Source organism: Phalacrocorax aristotelis, chromosome 3, assembly GCF_949628215.1.
Source record: "Phalacrocorax aristotelis chromosome 3, bGulAri2.1, whole genome shotgun sequence".
Classification (NCBI taxonomy): domain Eukaryota; kingdom Metazoa; phylum Chordata; class Aves; order Suliformes; family Phalacrocoracidae; genus Phalacrocorax; species Phalacrocorax aristotelis.
The window spans coordinates 78650888-78675956 of NC_134278.1; the positions used below are offsets into that span (position 1 = coordinate 78650888).

Below are 25069 nucleotides of genomic sequence, written 5' to 3' on the forward strand. Positions count from 1 at the left end.
TGTTCTAGGAAATCAAGGAAACACAGTCCCTTGGCAGCCGGCAGTCACTTGCATAGAAACTGCTCATTACAGACTTTGCCGTTTCATACAGCTGCTCTGCATTTGCCAAAGCTGAATTGTGGCAGACCTTTGCTGCAAGTGCTTGAGTAGCTGATGGTATTTTTTTCTCAGTGGTAAATGCATCTGTTGCATCTTCCTCTGCAGGTCTCAGTTCCCTGGCTTGTCTACTCACTTCTCTTGTTCCAGACTCCTTCCAATTTTTAGGTTAGCAAAATAGCAACTATATAACTTCTCTGGGCTGGATTTATCTTTCAAAAGAAGAACAAATTGTGAAATACCAACTTGTTTGATAGTATCCTACTTCACAAATAGTCCCATTGACCTTAGTGGGGTATCACACACAGCAGTGTACTTCTTCCCATTACAAGATTATAAATATTTTCTTTTAGAAAAGCATTCAAAGTCCATTTGGTTATCACTGATGGATGGAATCTGTGAACAGGCACTCTTCATCCTAAAACACCTGCAGTGTCTCTACTTTTGAGTTAAGCATTAGCTGAAAATGTAAGGTCTTCCATGCTGTTCCAGTTAGGAGAAGAAACTGGCAACGTCTACCTGGAAAAAAGTATAAGGTCTGTTTTCCCAAACCAAGATAAATCAAATAACAGCCAAAAATCTTTGTTCAGGTTTAATCTTGTTTCAAGCAGCATTCAACAGAAATTATTGTGTTTATCACAGGCACAGCTCAAGCTTTAACTCTTTGGGTGGATTGTGTGTTTGCTGTTCCGACGTGTGGATCAGAAATATTGAAATATTTATGAATTCTGGAAGAGAGGCAAACTCACTTAAATATTCCCTTAAGCAACCAATCCTTTCTCTCCTGCTGAAGAATGATATATACTTTGCTTATGGCTGTGTGGTTTTATGCACTGAATCTGCATGGTAGACTTTTTGGCACATTTCTAAAGCGGCAGCTTCTCTCACGGGGTATTATGGAGACATCCAGTAGATTAACAAACCTGTGAGAGGATCATGTGAAACAAGCTCAGAGCTGTCTAGCATTCATTTGGTCTAACGTGGCAAGTTGTTTATGCTTATGTCCTAGTAACATGAGGATAATAATTGTGTCAGGGGCACAATTACGGCAATGCAGGTCCCACTGACTAAAACTGGGATTCAAGGAACTGTAAATTGGTGGGGTTTATTATTGCCTGGGCTGTCCGGTTAAGAAGAGTTCAAGGTGAAACAATGACTGTAAATTAACACTTCGTAACAACCTTGGAAATGTAACTGTCAAAAAGGCCATTTAGGATAGAAGGAATGTTCTAATTAAGGAACACAACAGGGCTGTAAATTCAGAGAAACCCCAGGGAGAGGGAAAAGTTGCTTTTGCCATATTTGTGTATTGTAACTTAAAGGCTAAGCCCAGTGGAAAACTGAGGCATATTTAGCATAAACCCAGAAGCTGCCCTTCTGCTGGGCAAAGTATCAAGAGTTGGGTGAAAGAACTAAGGAAGCTTAAACCCTCTAGTGAGAAAGAGACTCTGTCTTGAACAAAAAGATCAGAAAAGATAGCTTGTAATTTCAAAAGAGAGCTCTGCAGGACAATACAGTAGGCGTTAACTGTTATTTCCTCAGACAGATAGTGATACCACTACCTACAACCCCCGTGTGTTTTCTTTCTCAGTAACATTGCAATGTACGAATACAGATTCTGATTCATGATTTCTTGGCTTTGTCAAATGCATGCTCAAATCCTATAGCCACACTATGAATTAATCTGTCTGATGAGACGTGGTTTGAAAAAATGGTTGTCCGTGGAGATTCCGGTCCTCTTTGGCTGGGAAAGATGGGCCATCAGCATCTGGAATGGTATGAGCAGGAGGCCTGGCAGGCTCTGAAATGAGAAGAAACTGGGTCAGAGTCACTCTGGTTATCCCCAGCAAAAAAGCACCTCTGAAAAACAGAGTGTTTTGCAATGGGAAGTTGGGAGGAAAGCAAATTTGCGGTGGTGTCAGGGCTACCAGAGGTGTTACCAAGTAGGGATTGCTTTCAGATCCCAACAGAGCATACAACGGCTTGATGTGATTTAGCTGCCAAGAATGCCACCTCTGCGTCGCACCAGCTGCAATGCTTACGCCGTAGGCTACAAGAATGGCCGCACCAGCCAAGACCATCAGCCTGTGTGCCTAATGCTATCATACCTCTGCTCAAAACCACAGATAGCATCCCTCAGCTCTCACAGGGCTTTTCAGGCAGCAGTTGGCGCCATCAGGGTTGCTTTGCTTTGTTCAGTGTCTCCTGGTTCCCTCATTTTGATTTTTTTAAACTCAGATATTCACCTTTTTCTCATTGGATTCCAGGGCTCTGTGCCTTTTTCTCTCCCCAGCCCACACGAACATTTCTTTTTTTCAGGAATGCTTTCAGTTTCTTTAAGGCTGACCTCAGTCTTTGCTCAGTCAGTCTTTGCTGCGGAAACATGCAAGAACAATTTCCTGTGACCAGGCTAAAACTAAGAACTAAAGACCAAGAACTGGGCGTGTATACAATTTTACTTCCCCTCTGTATACTCTCCTTTTTCTTCATTTCACAGGCATACATCCTGAGTCACAGGTTATTTCATTGTGTTTAATAGTGCTAAATTGTTTTTTCCATCCCCTCATTCATCTGCTTGTTAAGCTCACTGTTTTGGCATCAATGTTCTGCAGATGCAATTTCTGATTCATGCAGTGTGAAAAGTTGTTCCCTTTTGTTTGTCATAAATTCACTACCCAGTAATTTTGTTTGATGCCCAAGAGATCTCATAATAATGAGGCCTATTCACCATTTATGATTACACAGACCAATGTGGTATCCCCCTGGACAGACTATACTCTTCTGTCTCAAGAAGACACAGGAGACTATTAGTCTTTTTAGTCTTTCTTTATAGGAAGCTGTTCCAGGCTTCAGATCATCCTTATCGATCTTGTCTGTTGCCTTTTCTCTTGTTTTTGAGGCAAGGAATGGCTAGAACAGGGTATTTGGTAAAGCCAGGGTTTGCACAATGACCTCAGGTTATTTTCTGTTTTGCCCTCAGTTAATATTCTTTCCCTGAGGGCTTTTCTTGACAGCCACTGAGCACTAAACAGACCTGCTCCTAAAACTGTTCACAGGAACTCCAGAATCTCTCTCAGGTGATAAATGGCTCATTCATAAACCACTGCTGCATTTGCCTAGTTTGGTGTGCTTCTGCTCTGCGCATAGTGTTTAACAACAGTGAATTTAGTCTGACTTTTCAATGCCCAGCCATTTAATGTCATGAGATACTTCTGTAGTTCTTTGCAGCGGCGCTTGCTTTTATTGCTCAGAGTAATTTAAATATAGGGCTTTGTCAAAAGCTTTTTAAAAATCTAGAAACACTCTACCAACCAGATCAGTCTTTTCCATGTAATCACCAATTTCTCAAAAATATTCAAGTCAATTCAACACATGAATTCTTGCTACAAAAATTATGCCGATTCCTCCCATTTTATCAGAGCTACTAATGTTTTTACTAGGTTGGATGGGGAAGATTGCATCAAGGTAGTATAAGAACAGATGGAAGTTTGGGTCCAACAGCAGCAACCTTTTTACCTGTGCATAAACACTCTCCAGTCAGGACAAAAGAAAGAGCACACAAGGCCCTGATGTCGAGGTCTGTTTCATCACCTTTGGCAGGCGCTAGGTATTGCCTGCTGCATCAAGATAATGTGATACGTGTTTCTAGAGCTTCATCCCATCTTTGAGAGGCAAAAGAGCCTCTTCCTTCATCCCAATGCTGATTTTCACCAAATTTATCACAAGTTAGTGTCTTTGAAACATACTCCCCTCATTTGACTGGAGCTGGCCAGCAATTCGAACTTGGAGAAAGATACGGGAGGTTGACAGGCAGATGGACACAATGAGTGCAAAAATATCACTTCTTCAGGCAAGAATTGTTATTCTTATCAGCTGCTTCTTACCAGTACAAGGTCCTCTATCATGGAGCTATGAATAGAAGGACCATTTGAGAGTTTTCATCTGCTACAATGTAGACAGTTTCTATGGACTTACTGCCTTGCATGCTTTCTTTTTATCTTAGCAAGATGAGCATATCAACACGTTTTTGTTATTACTAATTTACCACCTATTATTCTAGCAGAAATAATAACTCAATGTACCAATTTAAGGAGGCAATATTGTAAATATTTGGAACAGACTATTCACTTTCCCAGAGAATATCTGAATTAAAATGACAATATGACAATATTTATTGCTAAATCTAAGAAGCTATTCCGACCAACCCCCCGCTCCAGCAATACCAGTTGCTTGGCCATCAGGGGTTCTCAAATACCCCTGTAACAACAGCAAGGAGCTCATTTTATCTATTTCAACACAAATTGTTACTTAAGCTTCTGAAGTTCTCCAGTTCCAAGAATTGAAGTGGTAATCGATTCAGCGAGACTTGACTGAAATACCTGATGACACAGGCTGCACTAACACATTTCAAGATTCCGAAACACTAATTAGGGTTTCTCTTTGTTACTTTTAAGAACAGTGGGCTAATGCACTTAATGAGAATGAATCAAATAGTTCCAAAGAATTGCAAAATGTAATAGCTGTCAACCCACCTCCATTATAAACCATTCCTTTAGCAACCCACACTCTTTTGTGCTTCCTTAGATCTTTATTATAGAGCCCTAAATCCTCCACAAAATCTGACATCATTGTTCTAGTGGCTGTGGGAAGGGTGATGCTTAAATTTCCCACATTTCAATGGGGATAAAGAATTAACTGCCTTAAACGACCACATCTCCTCAACCTCCTCCTCATGTTGAGTAAGAAGAGAAAAGATAAGTCAATGTTTTCCCCAAATTGTAATGTGTTTCCTGTGAATGGATATTTCACAAAGCAAACATCAACTATAACTCTTTCTGCTTTCATACCAAACCATGTGACTAAGACTTCTAATGTGCTCCCTCTAAACATAAGAGGATGGCCTGGGCTCCCCTTCTTCACCAAGCCTGAACCCTTTTTCACTTTTTCTCTTTCCCTTTGGAGCTCACTGATGCCTCCAGTAAAACCTCAGGAAGCACAACACTTCATTAAATAATCCAGGTAAAACAGAGATCACAAAAACAAGGCCAAAAGAGCAGCTTGCTGAGTTGAAGAATTTTAACTATATCTTTGCATGCAGAATAAATTTTTTCCTGAATTAACTTTGCTTTTACAAGATTGTTAGTTTAGGAACTAATCTAATTTGCATAAAGCTGCTCCGTCCTGAATTCACAAAATTATTATTATGGTTAAATTGTTCCTTTTTTCATAAACGGCTTAAAGTCAAAGCTATACTCATCTTCCATAATGAAATTATACCCAGTGAATTTAAATCCTTGCAGTCACTATAGTAGGTGGGTTTGTGTTTAGATTTAATCATCAAGCCAAGATTTACCTGATCCTTCATGCCAGCATAGGACTGACAGATTTAACTCCAGGTTGCACCCTCTGATTCTTATGCTTTAGAACTCAGTAGTATAACTCTTATCAGTAAACATTTTTGTCTGAGGTGATTTTTTTTTTGCTACAAGATACATCAGTTCATGTTCTCATGTTTTATTTACCAACACTTCATGATTTAAGAGAACTTTGGAATTATTATGTAAGCCTTCAGAGCTGATTTCCTCATATTAAGCATTTATTTTCAGAGGCTTAGTTCCTTATTATGTTTTTAGATTAATGTTTTTACCACTACTAACCAGATTTGATTTACCTGAACATTGATTCTTTTTATATATCAGTGAAAATACTTTTAAAAGATTAGTTAAAACAGAAAAAAATCTGAACTTTATTTTCATGTGCTTTTCTTAGTGGAGGTTTAGTGGTTTATTGTCTCAGATCTTTATGCGAAGGAGTGTTAAGCAAACTAAGGACTTCAACATGGTAATGATAAAAAATGTTGAAGAGTGGACAGAAGTTTAATTTCATTAAATATTCATATCTATACATGATGTGAAACAAAATTATCAAGCTGTGAATGGGATCACCAGCAAAAGAACTTTGGGGATTACTGCTTTAACTTAAAAAATAAAAACTCATTTCAGACAAAAATACAGTTGATAGGTCTTCATGCCCCAGACAGAATCAGGATGTAGAGAATTAGGGCTTTAATAAAACAAAGAAGTCTTCCATGCAATTTGCTGTACAAGAACACGGTTGTTCTACATGTAGTCTCTCAAACAACTGTAAACGCACAAAGTAACCCAAAATCTCCACAATATAGTCTAGCCACAGTAGAATTATGGGTTCACAATTATCTGTCACCATATAACCTGTGCTACTTTATGTAAGCAGTCCATGATTTTAGAGCATGAGAGGGCCAAATTTAGGTCCCATCCACACAAAGTTTGGCTGCAGTCCTGTAATCTGATCTGTGTAGGTATAACCCTGAGTGGGCCTCTGCACAGGTGTGTGGGTCCTCCCACACAGATCAGATTGCTGGATTTGGATCTTGCATTATAAATGGATCAGGAGACAAATGTTGTAACCAGGTCACCTGCCTGTGCTGTGGGTATACTGTAGATGAGTCTACAGCATATTTGATCAGTCAACCACCAAGCAAATATTTTAGCAATTATTATCTTTGTCCATACATTATTACCTCAACAATCTTGCATTTTTATTTTTCCAGAAGGGTGATCAAATCCTCTTTCAAAACTGAACACAGTACTTCCTTCAACTATTCTGTTAAAGTTTTTCTCTAGGTTACACAGTAATAATTGCAATGAAGTATTCAGGTAGATCACCCTCAAAGGCTTTATGACATTTATTTTCTTGAATTTCAAGTTTTGCAGTTTTACAGTACAAAGTAATTTTTTGTTTTATGAGGCAGCTGAAGAAAACAGTCCCCTCCTACATTGTTCTATTGCAATATGAGACTTCGTTTTTGCCAAACACTACTCTGTTCTTTGGCTTGTTAGTTTATATCCAGATCCTCTGAACATATCCTTTTACTATACTTCTCTACAAAGTGCTTAGACTCTCTCTGATATAGGAGTATACCACATGAAAGGTATATGAAGCCTAAATCCTTTCTTCAGTTGACACTTTAATATCCATTCCACTTGATTTTTAGTTATCTCTAAATAAGCTGACTCATGGCTATTGGTACGGTATTAGCAAAACCTTTCCAAGTTAGGAACACTTAATTGTCTTGTCCTAAAGCTTATTGAATAAAAGTTGGTTTGTGAGGTTTTTTCCTGCAAAATTGCAACATTTCTGTTCAGTAGTTCTGCAACAAGCCATTGTTCTATATCTTCTACAGAAGAAAGCAGACTAAGGCTCTTGAAGAATCCCCTGTGTGCCTGCCTTGTCTTTCCGGCTTCCTAATCTAACCTTTAGTGCTTAAGAGCAGACGACTGATACTGATAGCCAGTGATCTGGAGAAAGAGGAAAAAATGGGAGGAAATGAGGCCATCTCTTATTTTATGGTTGGTCAAGATTAAGCCTTCAAATAGTTTTTGGTATATTTAGATACAATGTAAATAAGAACTGCAAAATAAATGCCCTGAAAAAGCTTGTACAACTTCGAAGTAAAGTCTGTAAAGCTGAAAACACTATTCATTTTTATTTAGATATGAAGTGGCAAAAACAAATGCAATTTAAGAGAAGAAAATGTGATAAACAAATGAGGAAAAGAGGAAGGCCCCTAAGTAAGGGAGGAAGTTTATCATTTTACTTGAAAAAATAAACACAAAGGAAAAGCAGAGCATTATTTTAAAGATTAAAGAAGAGAGACTGATATATATTGTAATTGACAAAAAAAGTTAAAAAAAGATACTAAATGGAACAAATTAAACTTAAATAGCATCTAATCTTCTTGCTGGGTATTCAGTGCTCCCTCAGGAACAGCAATAACTAGGTAACAAGAACAGTAACTTCTTTTATCTAGAGGATTTGGTATCCTTTGGGAAACCACTCATCAAAATCAGCTGGGGACCATTTGCAAGTAAGTCAGGTTTAGAGGTTGGTTTAGATAAAGAGAATGATGAAACAGAGTTGCACAAATATTAAAAATTCGAAAGAAAATGCATAGCTAAAGATATCAGCTAGCAAACCGATAGCTCAGAGGAGTGAACTCTAAAGAAAAGTCAGGAATGCGAGTTGTTTGTAGACTGTGCAAGCAACTCTACAAAAAGGTAGGAGGATAGCAGAAATGCAATCATGGGCAGGTCTGAGGAGGAGCCGTGTTAAATTAAAATAGTGCAGAAAAATAGCAGCATAGTTACAAGGTGAAGGACGAATTACGACAGCAAGGCAGGAGGTTATGTGCCTAATGGGACATCTGTGTGAATGCCAAATAGTCATTTTAGGAGTGGAAACATCAATTAGATATGGTCGTGTGAGATGACAGCCATGTAGAGAGAAAGCAGGAGTAGTGGGTATTGAAAGAAAAAAAGTGTTTAATGGTTTTCCAACTATTCTGTGCTAGAGATGAACAAACAGCACAAATAACGAAGTTACAACTTTCAGAATCACTTTAACAACCAAAATAAAAGCTTAATAAATAAGAGATTCTTCTATCAAAAACTTTTTATTGGTAGCAGTCAGTGTCAAGGGCACCAAAAGGTCTAATTGTCCTGACCAGCCACACCTGGGACCCAACCATACCCCTCTGCTCCTTGGCCCAGGAGCTACATTTAAGCTCAGGGCTGAGCCTGTCTATTTCCCATAAGTCACAGGCAAACTAGTTTTCAGTCTTGTGTCTTGGCTGTACCTTGCCTCTGCATTGTAGTTGTGTTTCTAGTCTTCTACTGCTCCTGGACAGGCCTTGCTCTAGCAACCTTGGCTCTAGCAACCCTGCTCTGGTAGCGGGGACTGCATTGCATAAGTGCTAGGGTCACCCTCAGCTACTGGCATAACCAGGTTTGTGCTATTCTCTGATGTTTGGCTGTAACGGCGCTGCTGCAAGTATTTGGTGTTTTCCAACAATGATATTATTTAACATATCCTTTCTTTATACTATGATTAAAAACAGGATAGTAGGAAAACTCTACTGCATTTAAAGTACATACTAGGAGGAATTTTTAAAAGCTTAATGCTCAGAGTAGGGGCAGATGACCTAGTGGCAAAACTAGACCTACAGACTTTTCACCAATTACAAAAAGCTTGCTGTGTAAAGCACCTTTCAGAAAAAAGAAGCCCTTCTATACAAGCTTAAGTTGTAGTAATAGTTGTTCCTAGATGATACGGTGCTGGGTGTGAAAGTTAATCTGTGTATCAAAAGTGAGAACATAAACCAGTGTCCTCTGAAAGAGGAATAAAAGCTGGTTAGCACATACTTGAATTAACAAAGATATGTAGTAATCAGAAAAGTGAAATTTATATGGTGAAATAGGAGATGAAACTTAAAGCAACTGCTAGGAGCATAGCAAAGGCATGGGTAAACTGGCACCAAAATGGTCATCACTGGAATTCACTGCAGTCTGGAATTTCTCACTCAGTAACTGTTGCTGCTTTGCTTTAGCAATAAAAAGGGTCACCCTTATTTACTGAGTAGCAAACAGAATCCAACATGTGGTAACAGCTAAGCAGGCAGCAGCACAAAAGACACTGCATTTTACCTCCAGATTACATTTTTTTACATTACATTACATTTTTCTGTTCATCCTAAAGGTGCAACAATGTTTATTGCAGGAAATGTTCATAAGCATTTGCATTCCTCTGCAGTATAATCCAAGAATATATCTTATGCATTAATTGATGTAGGTGTGGAGCACTTTTTTCAATTGGCTGTAGCTTTAAGAAGTGCAACCAGCTGATTCTTCTTAGGTTCTTAGCTTAGATTCTTCTTAGCTGATTCATCACCCCCCTAAAGTAAACAGCTGAAAGGGTGGGGGGAAATTCAGGACTTCATTGACTTCCTACAGACTGTCTAGATTTCTTGATAATGTAAGCTAAAGCTCTCTTGCTAATTATTTAAATAATGTTTGTTTACTGACATTGATTATTTGGACTGTAAAAAATTAGGTGTTTTGTGGTATGATCTTCTGGAGTTCTTCAGGCTCTGCATGGTATCTCTGCTACTTCTCATGAAATAATGAGAAACTCAGGCTTGTCTAGGGGACGAGTGGCAGGATGTTCTCACGACAAATAAAAAAAAGCCTTAAAATGACTTTTCTGAGAAAGGACAATAGCTGTAGGATGACAGAATCTCTGAGCTAGGAAGCTCTCAAGGACAGTGAAAGGACTGGATTCCCGTCCTAAGAACGAGCCAGTGCAGACAGGAGGAGACCTGAGTGACATCAAGAAAAATCAGTTGAAAAGTCAAAGATCCTCTTGACAAAACAAAGGCTGCCATTACCAGCACTGAAATGTGCAGATAGTTAAGTGTAATCAGTACCAGAATAAGCTCTAGTTTCAAGGCTTGTATTACTGTGCTTTGTACTGCAAATAGGCTGATATTGTAAAATTATTTTTTACCTGTCTTGCTCTTCACTGCTGATAGATGGCAGCAAGTGACAAAAGATGTTCAGTCTATATTGCATTCTGTTCCTTTCTGGAACAAGGTTCCTTTCTGAAAAACAAAATGGTGCTGATTCCACATTAGCAAAATGCATGACCCCTATGAAAGGCAAGGGTTTGATTTAACGTGCTATATAGCTGAAACAAATGATAAAACTTTGTCCATTGTGTTCCTGCTCCCTGCGATACTGGAAGTTTTCTGAATCAATGTGAATATTTTTGTTCTGTGCTGAGTTGAACGGTTGTTTCTCTAGTTACTTGTTACATCTCTGAAAAGCAATTTTTTTTTCTAGGTATTATTTTTAACTTCCCTCTAGTCTTGAGATCCAAACATGTGAACAACTCGGGTTATGTTGCATTACTGTTAGGACATGAAGTGCTTCGTGGGAGGGAACTGCCTAATGGAGAAAGCAAATTTTTTTTTTTTTTGTAAATGGAGAAGTCACAGTTAACCTGCCTTTACCTCTTGGTGAATAAAAGAAAGCTGTGATCATCTCCTCAGGTTGGTAAAATGTTGTTTCCATGTAGAATTCGGCCTGAAGACAAGTAGATTTTTTTAGGAAAAGCAAATTTGGGGGGGGTGGGGTAGGGGTGGAGTTAAAACTGTGAGCAGACTCAGAACACTCCAGAGAAAAATCTTTGGTGTTTGGTTGGAGACTCAGCCTATTAAGCAAGTGGTTTTTGGCTTGTTTTTGCATATGTAGCATCTTCATAAAAGAAATTACATGCAAACACTTCTGGAAAGGTTTGCTAAGGGGAACGTGAGCACTAATCAATACCACTGAAGGTTTAGTGAATCGTTTGTACGATGTGAGTTTTCTAACTCCAAAGCCTGCTGCTGAGGAGCCCAGCCCCTTCCTGGCTTAATTTGTCTTGGCACAGTGGTTGAACAGGGAAATGAGCTTTTAAAACTTTGGGTGAAAGCTGAAGTAATGTGGAGATGTGAGAAGTCAATCATACAGCCTCACCACAAATGGATGCCCAAGATAAACTTGGGGGTTTTTTGGGGGTATGTTTTAGCTCTCAACTACTTAATTTTCCACCTAACCCCGGTTACCTCAGTTCAGCCATGTATGACAACTACTTTTTTTTTTTTTTGTTTCAGTAATTCTTGTAAATCCCTGAAAAAGGCTAATGCTAGTTGCCTGTCATGGGATGCTCGAGGTGGGAAACCCAGTTGGGCATATACACCCACTCACTGCACCAACCCGTAAACAGGAGTCTCCTTCAGGCCTTTGTTCTCTCAATGTATTACTATCCTCAAATAAAAAAGGGAATAACGCCTTCACGAAGGCTCAGTAAGTACCTCACGACACGCCGTTGGCTGCAGCTGCCGCGGAGCGCCGGTATTCCCGAGGCGGCCCTCAGAGCTGAGGAGCCGCGTCCCTGACGGACGGAGAGGTGTTCCCCGAGTGGGCCTTCCTCCCGCCCTCCCGTCAGGGCTCGGTTTGGGGTGTCGTGTCCCCCCCACCCTTCCACGGAGCGCCTTTCCGTGAGGCGGCCGCTTACGCGGTAAGCTTGAGCCTCGCGCGCTGCCGTTCGGGCGCCGCTCGCCGGGGGAGAAGGCGGCGGCGGCCCCGCTCGCCGCGGCCCTCAGCAGCGCACGACGCTACAGCCGTTCTCCTTTCACCGACGCGGCCGCCATGTCCGCCCTGGCGAAAGCCTCCGGCGCTCTCAAGTCGGTGGATTATGAAGTGTTCGGGCGAGTGCAAGGTAAAGAGACCCTCCGCGGTGAGGGGGACAGCGATGGCGGCGCCAAGGGCGCGGGGTTGTGGCGGGCCGCGCATGCGCGCGGGGCAAGTGAGGCGGTGGGGCGGGTATGGCCGACCACCTCTCCCCCTCTAACGGGAAAGGGGGGGAGGGAAAAAAGGCTGTAGATAAGCCCGCACTGTTGCGGTGGCCGGGCTCACTGGGGAGCACGGGCTGTTCTGTCAGCAAGACCTTCCGTTATCCGTGATTATGCTCGCGTCTTGTGTCGGGGCGGTTATGTGGGAATTCCCCCCCCCATCCCCCCAGGCTGGCAGCAAAACTTCAAAGTGAAAATTACGTGAAAGGCACTTCCCCTACTGCAACATCTTCATTAGAGAAAACTGTGCGTTAATGAAAATAATCGTTTGGCAAAGGGAAGGTTCAAGGCCAGCTTGTTTGCAAATTGTGTAGAGTTTGCCCAGTGTTAAAAATTTCATAACTGCTCTCTCAGACTTCTGTAAGAAAAGACCACAGATGATTTGTACGTAGTTTACTATAAGTGAAATTCCTAACAGTGGTATTCTTTCAACTTATTTTCACGTCTTTTTCTTTCTTTTCTAGGTGTTTGTTTCAGGATGGTAAGGCAGTGTCTGATTTACCAGTTCTACTTTACAGTATAGTATTTCCAGTGCTAAAAATATGGCAGGTCTGTATAGTGTAAACATATCCGACTGCTGTTTAGAGTTCTAGGTTAGACAGTTAAGTATTGCAAGTGGATTTAAAAGGAAAAAAAATACTTGTTTTATATTACTGTTACATTAAAATTGATTTTTAAAAGCTTACTAATGTGTTGCTTGTTTGTATAGTAACTAAAGATTGTGTTTGGATTACTCGTGGTGAAACAGCCACAAGAGCGTTATAACCCCTTAACCTTTAGAAAGGTTAAATCTGAAGATCTTGATATTAGCTTCTGAAACAATGTGTTCCAGTTTCATTTTTTAAATGCAATTATAGTAGCATTATTTAAAGAAGCTTATTGTGTTTCCTTGTAACACTGTGCTACAAAACATGCGGCCTATGGCTCATATCCCAGCCAAATGTCTCCGCCAGCTCTGAACATGCAGCAGGAGGTTTTGCATTTCACAGAAACCCAAGAAATGAGACACTTTTCAAATAAGTTTTTTGTCTGAAAATGTTAGACTTAAAAGTTTTTATACACAATTTATATGTATTGTGAAATAAAGCAAAATTGAAATGCTTAGAGGATTACAATAAAGTATTTATCTTATGAAGTGGAAAGTGTATGTCCACACAATATATGATGGGCAGGTGCTGCCTTGTTTTGAGCTGACCTGGAGCCATGTGAACATACAGCGCAGTGCCAGTCCTGAGCTAATAAACAGTATTGAGAAACAGGTTGTCAGCTGCACTCCCATGGTTTTGGACACGTTTGCATGGAGAAGCTGCTCATAATCAACTTGAAAAATATTCTTCATAGTTAGCAACACCTTTTCATTGCCTAGTTTACCCCAAAATCTGTTTTGTCTTTTGGAATGTAGTCATACTGACCTGAAGTTTGGCTGTTGGCATTAGAGTAAGTGTCTAAAGGGGCTGGTAGTGCAGTGTGCACCTTTAGTATCTGTGTATTGCACATACTCTGAAATGTTCGGTGGCTGTTTCTCATCAAAATATATTAAAAACAGTCAGATCTTATTGTTAGAGCCATCAGTCTGTTTATCTTCTCTAATACAAGATAAAAACATGGGATATGGGGTCTTATACCTCTTTAATAAACATGCAAGAAGCAAAGCAGAGGAGGTACTTTTAATATGAATAAATTTGCTACTAATTAAATGAAGTACTGTGTATTGACTAACAGTGGTTTTATTGTCCTACATGGACAAAAAATTTAATGGATTTCTGCAAAACAGGCTTCATGTTCCATACCTTTTCAGTGTTCAGAGACAAATTATTAAAACCATGCATATATCTCATAGGTACGTGAAAGAAAATGAGAAAGTTTTTAAAAAAAACCCCACCCTCAAATACCAGGGTAGTAGGAAGTTCCTCATTTCATCACAAGAAATAGTTAGCTGGGGAACCATAAATTGTTGTGGTATTGCAAAAATATTTTAAAAAGCATAATTAGCTCATGACCTTTGCTGCTATTTGTTCACAGTAATGCAGCAGCTGGGGTTAGAATTTAGGGGGTGAAAGTCAGGTGGAAAGGATTTAAAATGAAACTGGAGAACAGGAACTATGAAGTTTGTATGTGTAGAAATTTAATGAGTTTAGAGACTGTTGAAGAGGCAAATGAGCAGTGATAGCTATAGAAAAGAATAGAGTAGGCACAAGGGAGTGGTGTAGTATTAGTAGAGTCCTTTGTGGTCAAAATAGTGTTAAAAGTTCCTGAAATAAGGGGAGCAAGTCTTTGGCTTCCCTGTGAATGAAAAAAAACTTCACGCCTTCAGAAGTTTTCTATGCATGTACATATGATAAAGTAAAGATGACTTTTATTAGGAGCAGTGTAATGTCTTGGTGGGAGCCATCATATGTGTAGGTATTATTGAAGAAAAGTATTAAAAGCTGTGAAAATCGAAGTGGGAATTAACTCATGCATTTATTATGCATAATGTAAAATCTCGTTCAAAAGTTGGCTGCTTCAGAGCCGACAGGAATATCTTAGTGTCTGAGTACAAGCATCATCTACACATTTTATTTCTTAAGTGTAGGTCTTAAAGCTATGAAAATGAAAGCGGGGTTTTAAGTGGTATACATGTGGGGTCTGTGCTGATACTGATTCTCCTCTTTCATTATTTTTCAAACCAGTACACAGAAGAGGAAGCTAGGAAATTGGGAGTGGTTGGCTGGGTTAAAAATACCAGTCAAGGAACTGTAACGGGCCAAGTCCAGGGCCCAGAAGATAAAGTAAATGCAATGTAAGTATTTTTGGTGTGGTTTTTTGTCTTACTAAAGTCATTTACAGAAACATTTTTAATCCAAAGTGACAAGTAGATTCATATGTCAGTAATGTAACAGTACTTTCAATAATCAGTTTTGGTTTTGAGGAGTTGAGGAGGTATATTATTTTAAGCTGTAGAAAAGTCTTCAAGCTTTAAAAATAGTGTGTGGTATCAGCTAGTCTTATTTCTAACATTGCACAGTTTGTATTTCCCGAAAATATATTTTTATTGTGAAATAAAGAAAAAGCCTTTATTCATACATGTGAGCACAGATCTGGTTTTTAATTCTTCAGAACATCTCTCTAAGGAAACAGACTGAAGAACTTCTTGAAATGCTTGCTCAGCCTGTGCTTAAATCAATTCAAAGGAAACTGGGTTTAAGTATGATTATTTTTTTTCCTGATTTAAAAAAACGTAATACATTACTACATATTTCAGCAAAAGCCTGTAGTCTACCATCTGGAAACAAATTTTGAAATATTTTGGTGTATTTAAAAGAATGGGTATGATTTTCTTTATTAAACTGCCAATTTCCAAATGCTTACAGCTATCACTCTGAGGAAATGATGCCTGGAAAAACACAAAGCCTGATTCAGTTGCTTCCAACTATCATTTTTTGCAGATGTATATAGGGAGATTGTTGGGAGTTTTAAAAAATCCTTTGGTGGTTTGTTCTCCCAACAAAGAATGAGTGATGGTAAAACTTTCCTTTGTAAGCTTTATTGTGGATGGACGATTATTAATGCAGATCCTGCCAGCATTTTGCAATACAGGATTTGCTTAAAAACTGATCTTAGATGAAGTGAAGTTGGCTTTTTGCAGAGAAAATAGTATAATACTTTCTCGTAAGGAGATTTATATGTGATTATCTAATGTGACAGAAGTATTTGTAGTAATTTTCTTTGTTTTTAGGCTTAACATTAGGTTGCTTATCTTGGGCTGCAAAACACTTACAAAGCCAGAGAAATGGCAGTTGTTTGTTTCCTAGGTCAAGTTTATACCTACTTTCTGGAAGACCTTTGTTAATAGCCTGATATAAATATTTTGTATGTTTAGTGTTTTGGTGCCCTCTCTAGTTAATTTAGAACACTGGAAATTAACATGTAAGGAACCAGGATATGATTTCTATTTGTTGGAATAATTTTTAATTTAAAATTTTCTAGTTGGTTGATTTATTCTCATTAAGCAGGTGTAAGTGAAAGCACATCTTAGCTCCTGATATTTCTTGTATTTGCATGAACTAGGATTGCTGCAAAATGTAGGGTTTTCGTCCATCCTCTTCCATTTTCTGTTATCTGTGTTGATGGGATTTAAAGGAAACTCTGCTTACCCCAACACCAGAAAGTGTGTGTGTAGTAGGGGATCTCGCAGTAGAGCCACAAAATTAGACTAACAACATGAGGCTTGTTCTCAAAGATGTCTCAGCATACAGACTATTCCAAAAGGAAATGAAATGTTTTTTTTTTCATTGTTACACATTTTTAAGTAGGGTCAGTAAGCTGGATTGTGACCAAAAAAAAAGGGTAAAGCTTTTGATGTATATTGTGTTTGCTATTCAGAACAAATAAAAAATTGTTATGAGTTGTCACTTCATTTCATGCTGGAAATCAGTGTTTTCCTCTGATGTGGGAATTGTGTTGCAGTGCTGAAGCACCATTTTGAACTATGCATTGAGATACAGATTTTTAAATTGGAGATCGTAGAGTAGAATGCTGAGGGAGAAACAGATCACTCTTTCTTGCTCCCTGTGTGCACTCTGATATACTGGAAATGTAGTGAATTTATTTTTGGCATTAAATTGGTGAACTTGCACATGAAAAAGGAGCTATTGTATATGAACAGCTACTTTTGAAAGACCCTTATTTCTCTCTGCTAGTACATGTTAATAGAAGATCAAAATAGGTTTGAGTTTCTGAAGTCTTTTCCAGAGCTTACGGCTTTTTTTTTGTAATCCTCCGTCATGGCTCCTAGGAAGTCATAATACTGTGTTCTAGATTCAAGGGTTATTAAAAATGCTATATTAAATAACAAAATGAGGCTTGCTTCTACTATGACAAATGAATATAAAACCAGTAATCATAAACATACATTTGTATTCAAACTGTGATAAATAATCTGGAGGAAATTCTGGCATCAACTTCCTATGCAAGCTCTGGTTTCTATTTGTTAGATATCCAGAACTTTAGAAGAGATTGTATGGGTATGACGTGTCTTAAAAATTCTGAGATCTTGTTTGTTCAAAGAAATTAAATGCTTATCAGAGAAATACAGTACATTAATCAGTACGGTAGGATATTCTGAGAAAGGTTCCTGGTGAGTGCTGTTTCAAAATTTGGAACAATGTCTTATAGAAATATTTTAAGAGTAGTTTGTGCAGTGTCTTTTGGACAGGTATCTTTACACTTGCATAAGTTACCAAATTAAACTGTCGGCACAAAATAGCCTGATTTTTCAGAGGTGCAGCACTTGGACTTCTAAAAATTAGGTATTAATGGTATTAAAATGATTTTTCAGTTGTTTTACTGGTTCTGGCTTGTTAATGTTAGTATTTTTTAGGGGGAGGTAGAAGAGGTATTTTGGTCTATAATAAACAATGTTTATCTTCACATGGTGCTAAATAGAATCAAGAATGTAGACTAAAAAGAGAGTAGAAAGAACAGTTCTAGAACAGGTAAGTAGAATAAGCAGTATGGAAGGGAGAAAAAGAGGGCTAAGGGTTTGAGAGGAGGATAAAGACAGGGAAAGTATAAAATATGTGGAAAAAACACCATGAGGCAATTCAATGTTACCAGAAGCATGGAGTGAATAACAAAGCATGCCTTTGTTCCGGAGCAGTAATGCGGCAGACTTCTAACCCAATGGTTTTCCAGTAGCCATCCTTTGCTCCTGATTTCCTGACCCTTTTTTGTTCTATTTTGTATCACTACTTGTATTGTGAGGCACAGCTAGGAAGCATCCAGTACAGGCTCAAGAAACAATGCCTCTTAAGACTTTTTTTAATGCAGGCTGCAAGGTAAAATATAATCTGTGAGGAATTCTGGGGATGGTCCTGGTGATATATTTTAAGCATTATTGTAACGCATGCATGGAGTTTAGATGGAGAACTAAGTATAAAGTTACTTTACTGCTTACCAGAAGCAGTATAAAGTGGAGAAACTAAGATTTAAAGCAGGAGAGTTGGAGGTATGAGTATCCACCCATACTTAAAGCTCTCCAGTGAAGTGAGAGCATGTTAGAGGAGATATATTTTGAAATTCAGTTGGCCAGGTAACCAATGATCTTTGGAGAGTCATGGGTAGTCAAATACAACTGTACTGTGTTAGAACTGAGGGATTAGGTGCAGGAAGGCAGCCAGAGGCTACGTATCTACTGCTGCACATGCAGCACAGATGAGTGTCTGCTAATCCAGGCAGTGGACTGCGGGTTGGTTCATTCCCATCCTGCCAGGGAAAAGAACTGGCCTCATTTGCCTGAGCCTGGTGTAGTTTCTTAAGCTGCCTGCTGGGGCCTGGATTTTGTTCTAAAACATGGAAGTAATTGTTTCCCTGCAGACACAAAATACGATTATGATGAATTACTTTGAAAGATGACGTGCAAAATAGAGCTTGCTCCTGGAGCATGTAACAATTTAGCAGGGGCATTCTGACTCTTGCAGAAATAAATGGAAAATGTAAGTATGAAGGGTTGGGGCCTGAGAAGTGTTGCACATGCAGGAAGTTGTATTCCTTATTGGACCATTCACTTGGTGTTGAACGTGAGTATAAATTTTTGTTGAAGTGGTTCTGGGAGGCCAACTTCTTTGATTTATATTCTGTAGTGGTGAAATCTTGATCACACTGAAAACTGGCAAAATTTGCTGACTTCCCAGTGGCCAGGATTTCAGTGTGAATTGCACTGAATACAAGAAGCTTGAGGTATGAATGGACAGTTTTTGATTTTTAGATATTTTCATTTCAAGATTTGTCTTCAGCTTTTAATTTAAAAACTTACAGATTCTCAAAGATCAGGTGGCTTTTACATAATGTATTTTGAAGCCAATTTTTTATTTTAAATGGGAGATCTTGCAGACCATTTTAGAGGGTATTTTTAAGAAGTCTTGAGAACCTTTCACCTGTAAGTTTCCTTTAATAACCCTCGCTTTTTAACCTCTAGATGGAGCTGTTTGTTCTGTAGATACTTTCAACTCTACTGCTTCATCTGAAGTGAATCTATTTTTAGACTGTTATGGTAGAATCCATCTTTTTTCTTCACTACCTTTTTCCCTACTGTATTTTATATTCTTGTTCTGCCTGCTGCTACTGCTTTATGTAGATAACACTCGTTATCCTTAGATACTAAAAGCTCGTTTTCAGTCTTTTACCTGCCTGTGAGCCAAGAATACTAAATTCACAAGAAAAGCAGAGTTGCAGCATTTATAAAACATGACATAAGGTTTTACGGTAAACTGCAATCTTTTTTGCCAGCCCAGATATTGTTAAATGGGGTAGAGAAGGTAGTCCTTTGGTGTCCTTTTTTTCAGGAGGACTTACAGAACAGGATTTTTCATTATAGTATCTTGTGATATTTTTTCCGTTTTATTCATTGAATAAGGGTAGAGCCTTTGTAGGCATTGCAGTTGTTGCCATAGCAACTTGCATTGACAGGCTAGAAATCACTTTCCTATGAGAATTTTTTTAACTTTGAATGATGACGTATTACTTAGTTACCCATTAAAAAAGGAAGGTAAGGCTCTTATTTCCAGTTAAAAATTTATTCCAAAAATCAAGGATTTCAAATCAGGCTGACGCTTCGAAATGTAACATCTTAGGATGATTTTTAGACACAAGTAATATGTAACAGCATAGTAAGTGTTCTTCCTGTCTTTGTAGAAAGGCCTAATATTAAATATGTATTGATTGTCTTGGAAATGGTTTTTAATTAGTAAAATAATGCTGATTTAATTTGAATGCTTTGATTTTTAATATCAATGTCAGTTAAGAATAATTAATATTAAATATGTGGCACAAGACTTGAAAATGTCTTCAGTGCGTATCTGCATAGAAAAATCTAGATTTTTACCATGTGAAAGTGGACAAGGGAACTCTGTATTAGTTAATATTGCAACTGTCCTCCTTTCTCTGTTTCATTAGTCAGGTGTATCCAAGAGTCCTCTCTGTACCAACTGCAATTGAATAAAGACTTTTTTCCTCAATATAATTTTTTAATTGTGTGCAGAGAATAGCCCAGATGGCATGAAATGGAACTAAATGTTAGTAAAAAAAACCCCTCCATATTTAGACCATGGTTGGGTTTCTTGAGCAAAATTCTAGATCTTAATACCCAATTTATGTTGAGATATAAAAGAACAGATTTTAGTCTGTATTTTGAGATTTTTCTCCATTTTAAAAGGATATTTTTTAAAACTTTCAGCTCAATCTAAATATTCAGGAAAAGAAACTGTAACACTTCTTTGTGCGTGAATCTGGGCATAGTGGTAGAAACGAATCTGCAGGGGACACTTGTGCGGACAAGGAAGTGGTTTAGGGTTTTAGATACATTTGAGACATCTGTGATATACCCAGAAGCCTGCTGTTGAAAAGAAGATGAAGGCAGTTGAATGAAAAGTTCAGAGAGTTTGGAAATACTGATGGATTAGGGAGAGAATATGGAAGTAAATTTCGGTTTGGCAACTGCTGATCTGTAAAATAATGTGATTGTGGACTGGGAATTGGTAGATTCAAGAAGTGGTGAATAACATCAGACTAGCAGAAAAGGTACAAAACTTCCAAAGGTACTTCTGTGTCTAGGGGGCAGAGAGGCAGCATGATACATTAACCAAGGTGTGCTGTAATAGAAAAAAAAATATTTGTGGAGATTGGTCCTAGAGATAGAAGGAAAACTCTGAAATCTGGTAGTGTGGGAGAGGAGAATGTCAGAGAGATGAGCTAATGGGGGTGGAGGTGAAATACCAAGGTAGGGTTGAAGCCAAGTTTATGGTCAAATGTGGTAGAGAGGATTTAGCAAGAAAGAGGTCATTACACCATCTTATTACAAGTACTTCTAAATCAATTAAGTAGGCTATGGGAAACTCTTACCATTAGTCCAAGATGAATGTGGTTGTCAAAATAGGCTCCAAATTCATAGGTATACATTTTCAGGGTTGTGTTTATTAAAAGGTTGTAAAAATTTATTACTGGAATGATTTAATTACTAGCTGTGTTTAATGAGCACATTGGTTGAAATTCCATTATATCTTTCATCTGATCAAGGAATGTGTAGGCCAAGGTGAACATCAGCATCCCACAGGTCTAGAAAAGCATATACACACAAAATTGCAGCTGCTAGATTTGAGGTTGGTCGTGCAAAGCACACTGGTCGTCATACGGTTCAGTGTTACAGAAAGCATTTACAAAATTGTGAGGGATTTTTGCCATGCTTATTTTCTAGAAAAATACATCTGCTCTGATGCAGAGCACTTAATGTTTACCTTGTGTCTTGTCAATGAGGCAGTGATGTGCTGTGATAGTATGGATGGAATATTTCCTGGATGTGCTGTTCTTGGGAAGCTGACACTGATATAATTTGAAGGAAAAGAGAGAGGGAAGTTAGAAGTGCATTCTTTAAGCTTTCTGGTTTTACTTTGCTAAAATATGAAATAGGGAAAAGGGGTTAGGATGTGTTCTCATTTATGGTTGGAATGAAAGAGTTTTTATATTAATCACTGAGAGTGATTTACAGTATTTTGGTGTCTCAATAGCAGTCAGAAGACAAGAAATATGGTAGGGATTTTATAGTTCACTATGGGTCCAAGTATAACAAGCTCAGGTTTTTTGGTTTAATTTTGCTTTTATTTGTTTAAAGGTGAAAATTAGCCTATACTGGAAAAATAAGTTGTGTTAAACTGTAATCTTGGTGGCTAGTATAATGATAAATGTGATCAGCTCTCTTCATACTGAATATTTGAGGTATTAATTTCTTATCTATGATGATTTGTTTATTGCTTAAAATTGACAGGCTAAATTGTGAACTATTTAAGTTATGCAGGCTCAGAGCTTGGTCCTGTAAATTAAATTCGCTAAATGTTGCTGATGACCTGGGGAAGAATGAAATTAAACCTTGTTCTTTAGGGTTTTAGCAGTTCAAACCAGATAAACGAAGAACTAATTAGAGTTTATCGTAACAGCTGTATTCTGCTTGCAAAGACAAGGAGTGTGTCAGGTAAGTCGAAGATGGTAGTTCTTTGCTACTGGTTTCTGAGAGTGAAACCAATAAGATATTAATGTTACTTAGCTGAAGGAGAGAGCTGCATGCTTGCGACTCAAAACTGGAGGTCTAGTGGCTCACCCTTGTTCTGCCCTTGCCATTTTGTATTTTACAGCAGTGCTGACTGCCCTGCAGTGAAGTCCCCTTTTGTTAGTCACTTAGGGGCATAGCAACAGGCAATTCTCTCCCTGTGGATAGGAGTAGTTGAAGGAAGGGAGATGTAGCTCCCTGCTGAAGGTCACACAGCCCACCAGTGATAGAGCCAGAAATAGAAGTGGACTCCTGGCACAGGTCCTGTCCTTTGGACTGTGCTGGATTGTCACTGTGCTTTGAAATGCCATAAACCGCTAAAGCTTTTAACAGCGGTTATGTCTTTCTGGATATGGAGTAGTGGAAGAATGTTTTCCACCCACCCATTTCTTGGGCTGGGGTATAAAGGTAGTTGTATGGTATAACCTTGTAGATTTTTCTTAATCTATTCATTTTTACAGTTGCTGTGAATTTGCAGTAGCTCAGTGGAACTGGCATTCTTTATAAAGTGTCTGCTTCCATTTCTGATCACTGAGGTGTTCGTAGTAATTAATTTTGATAAAAATGTAGTTTAATGAATTGCGCTAAATCTAGGCTTATAGTACAAATAGTTAAGTAGGATTTACTGAATACTGTCTTAGTAGAAGTTAATTCTCATGTTTTCTTCATCTTTTGAGTATCAGATTTTTTGAGGAGTACAATTTAGCAGTTTAGTTGCTTTTTAGAATAAAACAAAAGTTCCTGTTGAAGATCACATGTTCTCATTGACACTTAAGGTTACTAAGTTAGGGCAGTGCTTAATTCTTACAGCTATTATTCTAACATATACGCTATAGTTTAAGTTCATACCACTGACACAAGTCTACTGAGGTATTTTCTTTTACTGGGGGGAGGGAGCCACCTCTCAACAGCTTATGGTATTTGATGCTTGAATTGATTCAGTGAAGAATGTTTCTCTCTTCCAGCTCCCTCTGAAGCTGCCAGGAATGTCCGTTTGTTTTAGGAGCCATGTGACTCTTTTTGTCCATTAAAATTTTAAGGTGTTCCGCACTTTGCATGTTTGTAGGTCTCTGTATGGAAAAAAAATTGCTGCAGGCCTCTCATGTGTAGCTGGTCTCCTGTTCTTATTACTAGTGAGCATATTAATATTTGTTTAAATGTTAGATACAGGGAAGATGCAAAGCGGCTTTCCTTTTATGTTTATAGAGTACCTACCAGATGTGATTCCTGCATTTAAACAGGACCAAATGTTCTCGAATTGTGCCTTTGGAATAAGAAGCATTAGTCTGTACGGTTTCTTGGAAAACTCAGTATGTGATCCTGGACAAGGTGCTCAACTTCTTTTTAACTATATATCTCTGGTAGCTTGTCTCTTTGAAATGATGGTTCAGTAGGCATGTTGCATTAATGCTTCAAAGTCCTTTAGCAGTGCTAATACATGAAGTCCTAATTTGCTACAGAATTCCAGACTTTCATTTGCTTAGCTGATGTCTACCTGTGATAACATTCAATTCTCAAATCTCTGTTGCAGTTGGAAGCAAGAAGGATTGCAAGGTTGCACTGGATTGAACTATAAACATGGGCAAGTGGAACTGTTGTCTCAGCACTCAATTTGGGGATTTTCTTGCATATCTAAGAAGAGTGATATGCCTTTCTTACGATCACACTGGAAAAAAAAATAGAAATTTATTTTTACTCTAAATTAATCTTAATTAAACCACAGTCACTGTTCTAGAGCACCTCTGTGCAGTATTGGTTGAGCTTTCTAGGAGACTGTTTTCAAAATACAAATGCCAGTAAGATGTGTGATTTCTATGGGAAGCTTTATTTATTTGAGCATTTTAAGCATTTATGCATTCTTTATAGTTGATATTACTGGGACCATGTGTAATGCTTTGATAGTTTCAAAGTGAAAATATTCTCTCATCACTGATACAGTAGGATGTAGAACAGTTCAATACCATTTTTCTGGCTTTTTGTGCTGAAGTGTTCCAGATGTCTGTAGTACTCCAACTCAAGATTTACAGAAACACTAATGATTAAAAGCCCAGCTTAAAGTAGTATTTGTGAGAGGTTTTTGTACTCCAGCTTATCAAGGGGAATAACTGTGTACACAGAGTTAAAAATAGATCTTTGGCAACAAAATGGTTATTATCAGTAAAAGCATGTACTTGAAAAGTGTAGGCTTATTTGAAAGCTATTATAGATGCTGTATTTGACAAAGCTATCTGCATTTTTGCAGTATGAAACAAAACGAGTGCTTGAGTGATGTAAGGTTCTAAATGTTTGTCCTATCAGATATGGCTTACTCTGTCAAGATTGCTGAGACGACCTCTGTGTTGCACTGAGGTGCAGCCTGCTTTTGCCCCCGTTGAAACAGCCAAGAGCTGCAGGACTCTCTCCTGAGGCCAGTGAACCTAAGCTGCCCTAATGGCTTCTCAGCAGGGCTTTCTAGTTTGAGGGTAGTACTTCACCAGTGATACTCTGTAGCTTCCAGTCAGCTTAGCAGGTGGTGGAGCATGCTCATGTTTGCCCATATCAAATTGGATAAACGTAGTGGGAAGGAAATTGAGAAACTTGTTCACTTCCTATGTGAAAAAGACTCAGAAGCTGGTGAGACTGAATCT

The 25069-nt window shown here is 38.5% G+C and overlaps 1 protein-coding gene and 1 long non-coding RNA gene across 4 annotated transcripts in view; one reads left to right on the forward strand and one right to left on the reverse strand.

Moving 5' to 3' along the window:
- Positions 1–675: 675 nt before the first annotated feature.
- LOC142054908 (uncharacterized) lies at positions 676–11920 on the reverse strand. The gene is made up of 4 exons (XR_012659713.1): positions 11825–11920; positions 10477–10570; positions 2343–2469; positions 676–1897 (listed from the first exon to the last, which is right to left on the reverse strand). It is a non-coding gene; the product is annotated as an uncharacterized LOC142054908 (long non-coding RNA).
- A 176-nt stretch (positions 11921–12096) lies between these two features.
- ACYP2 (acylphosphatase 2) overlaps positions 12097–25069 on the forward strand; it is a 45386-nt gene continuing 32413 nt past the window's right edge. For 2 of the 3 annotated variants that reach the window (XM_075088098.1, XM_075088099.1), the window contains exons 1-3: positions 12099–12231; positions 12829–12845; positions 15037–15146. In XM_075088098.1, the coding sequence (XP_074944199.1) occupies positions 12162–12231; positions 12829–12845; positions 15037–15146 (197 nt within the window). In that variant the 5' untranslated portion in view covers positions 12099–12161. Of the gene's footprint in view, positions 12232–12828; positions 12846–15036; positions 15147–25069 lie in introns of all 3 variants that reach the window. The other variant, XM_075088100.1, reaches the window with a different exon arrangement.